The 10,171-nt window shown below is 41.2% G+C and overlaps 1 protein-coding gene across 5 annotated transcripts in view; it reads right to left on the reverse strand.

The window, feature by feature from the left end:
* Positions 1-8,840, reverse strand: part of LOC139471376 (rap1 GTPase-activating protein 1-like) — a 326,858-nt gene extending 318,018 nt beyond the window's left edge. For all 5 annotated transcript variants that reach the window (XR_011653833.1, XM_071253710.1, XM_071253711.1 and 2 more), the window contains exon 1: positions 8,680-8,840. Coding sequence is in view for 4 of the 5 variants with exons in the window: in XM_071253710.1 (XP_071109811.1) it covers positions 8,680-8,695 (16 nt within the window). In the remaining variant the exon portion in view is untranslated. The remainder of the gene's footprint in view (positions 1-8,679) is intronic.
* Positions 8,841-10,171: the final 1,331 nt, after the last annotated feature.

Below are 10,171 nucleotides of genomic sequence, written 5' to 3' on the forward strand. Positions count from 1 at the left end.
GTGTCTGGAGGGTGAAGACAGCCCTGAGAGTCAGGTCATGACCTGAGGTAACCCTGGAGAAACACATGAGTGAGTGAGCCTGGTCCTCCTGATCATTGATGAGTGAGTGGGTTGGGTTGGGTAGAGTTAGGCAGGTTGAGTTGGGTTAGGTTTGGGTTGTGTTGGGTAGAGTTAGGCAGGTTGAGTTAGGCAGGTTGTGTTGGGTTAGGTTTGGGTTGTGTTGGGTAGAGTTAGGCAGGTTGAGTTGGGTTAGGTTTGGGTTGGGTTGGGTAGAGTTAGGCAGGTTGAGTTGGGTTAGGTTTGGGTTGTGTGGGGTAGGGTTAGGCAGGTTGAGTTGGGTTAGGTTTGGGTTGGGTTGGGTAGAGTTAGGCAGGTTGAGTTGGGTTAGGTTTGGGTTGTGTGGGGTAGAGTTAGGCAGGTTGTGTTGGGTTAGGTTTGGGTAGGGTTGGGTAGAGTTAGGCAGGTTGTGTTTGGTTAGGTTTGGGTTGGGTTGGGTAGAGTTAGGCAGGTTGAGTTGGGTTAGGTTTGGGTTGGGTTGGGTAGAGTTAGGCAGGTTGTGTTGGGTTAGGTTTGGGTTGGGTTGGGTAGAGTTAGGAAGGTTGAGTTGGGTTAGGTTTGGGTCGGGGTGGGTAGAGTTAGGCAGGTTGAGTTGGGTTAGGTTTGGGTTGGGTAGGGTAGAGTTAGGCAGGTTGAGTTGGGTTAGGTTTGGGTTGGGTAGGGTAGAGTTAGGCAGGTTGAGTTGGGTTAGGTTTGGGTTGGGTTGGGTAGAGTTAGGCAGGTTGTGTTGGGTTAGGTTTGGGTTGGGTAGGGTAGAGTTAGGCAGGTTGTGTTGGGTTAGGTTTGGGTTGGGTTGGGTAGAGTTAGGCAGGTTGAGTTGGGTTAGGTTTGGGTTGGGTAGGGTAGAGTTAGGCAGGTTGAGTTGGGTTAGGTTTGGGTAGAGTTAGGCAGGTTTAGTTGGGTTAGGTTTGGGTAGAGTTAGGCAGGTTGAGTTGGGTTAGGTTTGGGTTGGGTTGGGTAGAGTTAGGCAGGTTGTGTTGGGTTAGGTTTGGGTTGGGTTGGGTAGAGTTAGGAAGGTTGAGTTGGGTTAGGTTTGGGTCGGGGTGGGTAGAGTTAGGCAGGTTGAGTTGGGTTAGGTTTGGGTTGGGTAGGGTAGAGTTAGGCAGGTTGAGTTGGGTTAGGTTTGGGTTGGGTTGGGTAGAGTTAGGCAGGTTGAGTTGGGTTAGGTTTGGGTAGAGTTAGGCAGGTTGAGTTGGGTTAGGTTTGGGTTGTGTAGGGTAGAGTTAGGCAGGTTGAGTTGGGTTAGGTTTGGGTTGGGTTGGGTAGAGTTAGGCAGGTTGAGTTGGGTTAGGTTTGGGTTGGGTTGGGTGAAAACAGTATGCTCCCAATTGTGAGACACCCCAATTGTCAGACATGCCAGTCATCAGACAGCTCAGTGAAGTGACCAGCTAGCATCTCCCAGCAGAGTGAGACACTCCACCTCATTAGGATTGTGTTCATAACTTGTGTTTAATCTGTGCCGGTGGTTGCTTTTTTTCTGTGAACAAATCTTTGGAGTAGTTTTGTCAGTGATACAGAACATAGGACTGAGTGTATGTTAATAAAATCGTTTGACCTTTAATGGAGTATGTTTTGCATTCTTATCAAGTGAATTAAATGCCAGAAAGAATAAGAATGCATTAAAAAATTACCTTCTCCACAACATGAACATAGTACAATTGAAGTTCATTCAAAAAGAAAACTTGTGCTACAAGCCCCTCATCTTACAATTTACATATATAGTTACTGAGTGAGTATGGTTTTACGCCGCTTTTAGCAATATTCCAGCAAAATCATGGTGGGGGACACCAGAAATGGTCTTCACACATTGTACCCATGACATGAATCGAACCCGGGTCTTCGGCGTGACGAGCGAATGCTTTAACCACCAGGCTACTCGACATGAGTATGACTACATAATCACAAACTCTATATTATCGCGGGCTCTATATTATCATGGTATCAGTGAATCTTGTAATCCACACCCCCTGTCAACTGTTTACTTAAGCAAATCTAAGCACGATATTGGATTGGGTTGATCAAATACAGGACTCGTTGCCATCTGTCACAGCTACTCCAAAATATACTTGTTAACTTTTTTATGATAGTTTCTGGAATGATTTTGAAGTGGAATTACCCCTACCTCCATTCAAATTTTTTTAGAAAAGAACCAATTTTTTTTGACAATTTGGCCATCTGACAAGTGGATCGTCTGACAATTGGGAGGTTACCATTGGGTTGGGTTCGTGAGTGAGTGAGTGAGTGAGTGAGTGAGTGAGTGAGATTGGGTGGGTAGAGTTTGTTAGGTAATGTCATGTTAAGTAGGGTCAGGTAGGTTGGGGTGTGTGAGCGAGTGAGTGAGTGAGTGAGTGATTGGGTGGGTAGAGTTTGTTGGGTAACATCATGTTAAGTAGGGTCAGGTTGGGTTTGGGGGTGTGAGTGAGTGAGTGAGTGAGTGGGTAGAGTTTGTTGGGTAACATAATGTTAAGTAGAGTCAGGTTGGGTTGGGGTGTGTGAGCGAGTGAGTGAGTGAGTGAGTGATTGGGTGGGTAGAGTTTGTTGGGTAACATCATGTTAAGTAGGGTCAGGTTGGGTTGGGGGTGTGAGCGAGTGAGTGAGTGAGTGAGAGAGTGAGTAGAGTAGAGTTTGGTTGGGTTACGTCACTTCCCTGTCGCGAGTTTCACTTCCCTATCTGCAGGACCACACAAATATTGCCAAGAGTCCCCAGGACCTCCACACAAATATTGACGCGAGTCCCCAGGACCAATGTAAACCCCTGACCTCACTCTAATATCAAAGCTTCATTGAAGCATCCTTTGATATTCAATAACAAAACAAGCAATATCATCCCTCAAAACTTCAAATATACTTCAAAGCCCACCGTCATCAACTCCACTGACAAATCGTCTCTCCCATACCTACAGCATTTTATTACAAGAATATTCCGGCTTCTTTGAAGTGTTTGTGGAACTAAATTATTAAGATCACTGCTTGAATGACAAGCAAAGTCTTTATACTATACTTTGAACTGCACGTATTCCATGATAAAAGGTATCGTATATAATGACATATCAATAATGCTCTGCAAACTACTACCTCATTCACAAATTAGTTCATCAATAACGGAAGCAAGAATGGTCAAGCAAGTCTACCACACAAGCCCCAGTTCACAAATCTTGGAAGTGGGTGTTGCCTGAGATTCTACCATTATAACATCAACAGAGGAGACAGGATCTGATTATCAAGGATCTTGAAAATCAACTTGTAGTAAACATGTTTCTAACCTATTCTGTCACACACAAAAACTGTGATAAACTGGAAATAATATTCACATTAATTAATGATCAATGACCTCATTAAGGGTCGTTGTGCCTAGAGGACTTTTAAATACAAATATTGACAGAAATGGTTTTCTGAATGGTAGGTTCAACCCTATCTTCAAAGTAAGTCCACATACACAAATACCGTATTCAATGTAATAAGCGCCCAGGGCGCTCTCAAAATTAGAAATAGGGGGCGATTATAAGAATATTATTTTGAGTTGAAAGATGGTAATTTTCGTGGTTTATGCAAACAGCCTGAAATGTTTATGTACGACAGATATATTTTTGAAGAATTTAATTGCCCATAATTAAGGGTGATATAACACACGAGTGCGTATTATACACGAATAAATAAATCTTGGGTACATTGATCAATCGGAAGGGGTGCTGATTGGGATTGTTCACTAGCCAATATATTAGCAAATATCGCTGTGGGCGCTTATTAGAGCGGGGCGCTTATTCCGTCGAATACGGTACATAAATAGACAGTCTAGGCTTGTAAATCACACACGGGTTATACATATATCAATCAGTTTATGATAAATGTAACCTTTATGTATCGTGTATAATAATAATATGTAATATCTGTGTGCTTAATGTACATTTTCTGTATATATTCCTTTCATGTTTACAATCATATTTACTCCCAAATGTGGCGAGTTTGTTCCCTGCCTTGGAAGGTTTCTGTACAATAAATATTCTTGATTCATGAGGTGAGGTGAGGTGAGGTGAGGTGAGGTGAGGTGAAATTGGTTTTAACGTCTCATCCAAGATTATTGCACTTACATAGCGACGTGCATACATGTATGTGTGTGTGTGGCTGTTGGTACGTGTCCGGACTGATGCCGATTTATAATGCTAGCTCACTTAGATACCATGCCGCAGTTTAACATAAATACCCCACTCAGACACAGTATACTGTCTCCGAGCGGACCAGTCCTTGTTTTAGCCCCTTAATGCCTAGCGCCAGACAGGGTAACAACAAGTACAATCTTTAAACGTCTTTTGGTATGACGCGGCCGGGGATCGAACCTCGGACCATATCTACATGAAGCATAGGTGTGTATATGTCCTGTCACATGTGTATATATTCTGTCATGTTTGCCATCAGTTCTAAATACATAGTCACTCTTCATTTATGAAACGGGGAAGTTTTTGTTTGTTGTTTTTCGCACTCACAATATTCCAGCTATATGACAGCGGTCTGTTAATAATCAAGTCTGGACCAGACAATCCAGTGATCGACATCATGAGCATCGATCTACGCAGCTGGGATACAATGACATGCATCAACCAAGTCAAGTATCCTGACCAGCTGATCCCGTTAGTCGCCTCATACGACAAGCATTGTCGCTTTTTACGACAAGCATTGGTTGCTGAAGACCTATTCTACCCCAGATCTTCAAGGGTCATGTTGGCTGAGGTCAGATAGGCAATTGGGATACAATGTCATGCATCAACCAAGTCAGCGAGCCTGACCACCCGATCCCGTTAGTCCCTTCTTACAACAAGCATATAAAATAAGGAAGAGTAGCCCAGGATTATTAGCCTTGGCAATGTGAGCTACTGATCCTTCAACACATACACATCCAGGATGACAGTCAGATAACATAGTGAGTGAGTGAGTGAGTGAGTTTGATTTTACACCATTTTAAGCAATATTCCAGCAATATCACAGCGTGGGACACCAGAAATGGGCTTCTCACATTGTACCCATGTCGGGAATTGAACCCGGGTCTTCGGCGTGACGAGCGAACGCTTTAACCACTAGGCTACCCGACTGCCCCCTGATAACATGGCCAAGTATTCCTTCAGGAATGGTGTAACAAGATAACTGTACATGCCAGGTCAAATCAATGTCTTGTTTCAAAGGTTTTGTCAGGAAATAAGTCTGTGGACAGGTGGGTGGGATGAAACTGAATCATTACAGTCTGAGACAACATATCTAATTTTTATTTTGTACTTTTGCATAATTGGGGTAGAGTTGCTGCTTCTCATATTGTCTACATTTGTTTTAAAATGAAATTGTTATAATGAACCTTCTTTGTATGTTGAATGTACCTGTGTGTTTTGTACTTACTGTGCATATATTTGTAGTTTGTAGAGTGAGTGAGTGAGTGGGTATGGTTTTACGCTGCTTTTAGCAACCAGCCATGATCACGTCACACGTATATCTGACAATCTCACAAGGAAACCCCGGTTCATTAAGACACTGTTCTTCATAATTATGTTTATCGGCTTGTGAGCTGGTAATATATACCAAAACACTTTTCCTGTACCCACAGCCATTCTGAACTTGATGAATGACCTGAAATCGTACAAATAACATTTCCCGCAATGCGTGGTATTTGTACCGTTATGATAAACATATGGAAAAGTGCCGCTGAGTTCACATCATCCAAGCTAGAAGCCTGGGAACTCTTTTTTTTCATATGCTTTGCCCTTCATTCATACATAGTACTATGTAGTGTTGCGTCTACAAGAAACCGTATTCCTGACAACTATATTTGTTTTTTTAGGCTGTATTTACGAAGACATGGATGTGTTTGTGCAAGCAATATACACAAGTATCAACACATTAAGTTTTTTCCAGGTTACATATACAGGGATATATCTGGAATAGTATCTTTACACATGAAGATCACACAGCTAATATTGCTGTTGATAACATGCCCTTTGTATTTTGTGATCTTTTATACACTTTAGGTGTTAATCTATTAAACTATTATAGAGTCGAAGTAAAACGAGTTCTATGGATGAACAACTTCTTTATTACAATTAGTGCGACGTTTCGGTGTAGATTCTAACACCTTTATCAAGCAATAGATGGATAGGGCTAAACAACATAGGTATATGTACACTTATTGACATCTAAGTTGTTACAGTGACTAGTTGATGGACACAGAGAGGTGATTAAGCTAATTGGAAGCCAGTGGATGACTAATGAACACAGAGTAAACAAGCAGACAGATGGAGATGATGGAAGCCACTGTATAAATTGGAAACACTGAAAGAAGTTATTATAGAGTCATAGAGAAAAAAGAACTTTGAAACAATTTTGCTTCATAATTCTGATGTGCTGGCCATATTCTTAAAACAATTAGTTGTGTCCTTAAAATGTGTTTCTGATTGAAAGATTTTTTATTTTTTAAATAATTACACTTCTTAGTAATGAACTGAATCAACATAATAAATAAAATAAATAAATAAATAAAATAATGACTGCTTGAATTTGTCCACAGCTTGACCCAAGTTACAAGCCTGAGATTTGTAGCAAGTTTATAGGAATACAGTATTTGAAATTCAAAACAAAATTGCAACCAGACATGATGACATGTTTTTGTTTGTTGTTTAAAACCACATACAGCAAAAATCCTGCTATATGGCAGAAGCTGGTAAATTATTGTATTTGTTTGTTTGTTGTTTAACGCTTCACTCAGCAATATTCCAGCTATATGACGGCGGTCTGAAAGTAATCGAGTCTGGACAATCATGTGATTGATATAATTAGCATTGACCTACGCAATTGGGATACAATACCATGCATCAACCAAATCAGCAAGAGTCACCACCCATGTTGGTCGCCTTTAATGACAAGCATAGTCGCCTTTTACAGCAAGCATGGGTTCCTGAAGACCTATTCGAACCTATATCTTCACGGGTTGTAAATTATTGTGAAACAAACCAGTGATGGATATGAGGAGCAACAATCCGAGTTGTTAGAATATGATGCCATGGTATCAACCACTCACCCAGCCTCAACACTCTGTACACGAAGTCACCTGTTGCGACAAGCACAGACAGCTGAGACCCTATCAAAACTCAAAATCCAAACAGAATACGATGACATGCAACCAAGTGAAAATGATGGGCAGTTTTCCCGACAGTCCAAGACGGTCTATTTTACTGACGGACAGTCAGTTTTGAAAAGTTGCACACCCAATGGTCATGATATTATCATATTCCCTAAATTACCTGAGCATTCTGACCCATGAAGATCCGGGGTAGAATAGGTCTTCAGCAACCCATGCTTGCCGTAAAAGGCGACTATGCTCGTCGTAAAAGGCGACTAACGGGATCAGATGGTCAGACTCGCTGACTTGGTTGATGCATGTCATCGTATCTCAATTGCGTGGATCGATGCTCATGATATTAATCACTGGATTGTCCCGCCCAGACTCGATTATTTACAGACCGTCGTCATATAGCTGGAATATTGCCGAGTGCGGCGTTAACCAACCAACCAACCAACCAACCAACTTTTGTTCGTTCGTCCAGAATAGTCTGGACTGTCATCATTAAATCTGGTTTAGTAACTTTGCAAGGTCCGGTTTTCTGACTTAAATTTTGGGGAAGTTTATACACTGCAATAAGCCAGATAGATCATGGCAGTCTATTATTTGGTTCATTCAGGCAGAGTGATGGTTGACAGCATGAGCTAATATCCACACCATCAGGTGCGGTAACAGAATCAGCCATTACATCGGAGTCCTTCCTGCTTGTCATTCACATAGCACTTGCAGGCATTTATTTAGGATCCCCCATAAGTGCCCTTGGCAAGCAAAATGGACAAAAATGTAATTTTGTTCAAAATTGGAGCAGTGATTTATCTAAGATTCCAAACTAAGCACCCTTCACAGTCGAATTGGAAAAAATTATTTCGCTCAAAATTTGAACAAGATTTATCTAACATTCAAACTAAGGCAAACTGGGTAAAAAATTTGTTCAAAATTGGACTTTTTCACTGTTCTCTTTTTTTTTATAAATTCTAAGGAATAGGACATTATTAATACAAATATTTCTGTCATTTGCTGCAGACTTGGGGCCGAGGTAGATACATCCGTGAGTTGTGGTGGCCCCCAACAGGACAGTCCAATTACAAGATCCACGCGTGACAACAGACGCCAGACAATTGACACAAATTAATGTCATATAATTTCACAAAGTTTTCACACTGTCATATCACACATATTCTTCAAAACTTCTCCCTTCTCTAACAAACTGGTGACTGAAAATTCATATTTTCCACACAGGTTTATGTGGGTCATAACCAATCTGGTCCTGATGAGCCTTAACTCAGCACTTGTCAACTGGTGACGTTTCATATTTTCACATTTTCCACACACAGGTCCATGCTGGTCATAACAGGTCTGGTCCTGATTAACCGGCACTTGTCAAGTGGAACAGCATATTTGTCAACCCTGAAAATATACTAACATGTGATAATACCCTTTCCCCATGCATGGAGACCCAAACCCACCATGTTTACACCAAAACAAGACCACAACTACACCAAACCAACAACTCCATCAAAACTTACCCAGATTCTTCTCCATGGTGCAGCAGACGTCACTCCAAACAACAACAATAAAAGGATCCCGAGAGCTCAAACTCCTCCAAAAGTATATCCCAAATGGAAGCTCACAAATTTCACTCAATCAAACGGTAAATCCACACACAGCAAATATCCCAGCACCAAAACACAGCTCGCACCAGAAAGCGGCAACTAGATTTGTGTGCCTCTTCCGGAACATGCAGAACCCTGCTTGAGAGACTGGCACAGCAAAAGATAAACTCCTAATGTTAAGAACCAGGGCAAAAAATACAGAAAGCAACGGAGGCTATGAGAGTGAAACTTGATACTGTATTAGACCCGAGCTGTCAGAACTGGCGATCTACATGTGGTAGGTACGGCTACTGTGTAACAAGTAATGTGTCACTTAATTATTCTTGGCTTTTAGTTCCAAAGGTTACTGGGTTTTTTATGTCTTGAAGAAATACTTATTAAGTTTTTAGGTAATTAAAATCAGGAACAAGGTTTCAAATTCTTTTGAGTTCTTTTGGTGTCTTGAAGAAAATGCTTCAGTATCAAGTTTTGAGGTTGTTAATTGAGGACCAGGTGTCAAATTTGTGATTTGCTACACTAAAATGTTTATTCAGGATTATTTCTCCAAGAAAAAGGCAGAGGATTTGATTCAGCACTTTCGTGTTAAGGCAAAGGTCTTTTAAGATTATATTTCTTCAAGAAGAATGTTTGTAGAAGAAGAAGAATATTTATTGTACATAAACACCCACAGGAGGTAGGGTACAATACATGAACATGACTAATTAAAACATGGACATACACAATAGAATACAAATATTGCTATGATTATATTGCTAGAGAGGAGATGCAGATTTTCTTTGCCTGAACATTATGTGAATGAAATTGGAGATCTATAATTTTTCAAAAGGCTCTGGCGGATTTAAAAGTATTTTTAGAGATATTGTGTGCATAGCTGAGCAGGGTGATGAATATAGTTCCTGTCTCAGGTCTTTGTACAGAGGGCATTGTGTTTCTCATCTTCTATTTCATCAATATCACAGAAGGTACACAATCATTTTTCTATTGGAGTGTTAAAGTATCTTAATCTCTCAATTTGAAGGTTGTGAGCATTGAGTCTTAGCCTTGTAACTGCTTTGTGGTGTTCTAATGCGGTGGTTACTTTCAGATATGGTCTGATTCTGAATTTGTCTCCTTTTTTCCCGAGGTGTCTGTGTGAGTGGGTGAGTGAGTTTGATTTTACGCCGCTTTTAGCAATATTCCAGCAATATCACGGCGGGGGACACCAGAAATGGGCTTCACACATTGTACCCATGTCGGGAATCGAACCCGGGTCTTCGGCGTGACGAGCGAACGCTTTAACCACTAGGCTAACCGACCGCCCCCGTGGTTTAGTCGATGGGACTTGGTCAGTTTCACTGTATGTTCTCAGCCAAAGTAAATGTGTTAACATTCTGAGCTGACGTGAATGAGTGTTTGTGTAGGTGAA

Source organism: Haliotis cracherodii, unplaced genomic scaffold (assembly GCF_022045235.1).
Source record: "Haliotis cracherodii isolate W230 unplaced genomic scaffold, xgHalCrac1.p SCAF_22, whole genome shotgun sequence".
NCBI classification, from domain to species: domain Eukaryota; kingdom Metazoa; phylum Mollusca; class Gastropoda; order Lepetellida; family Haliotidae; genus Haliotis; species Haliotis cracherodii.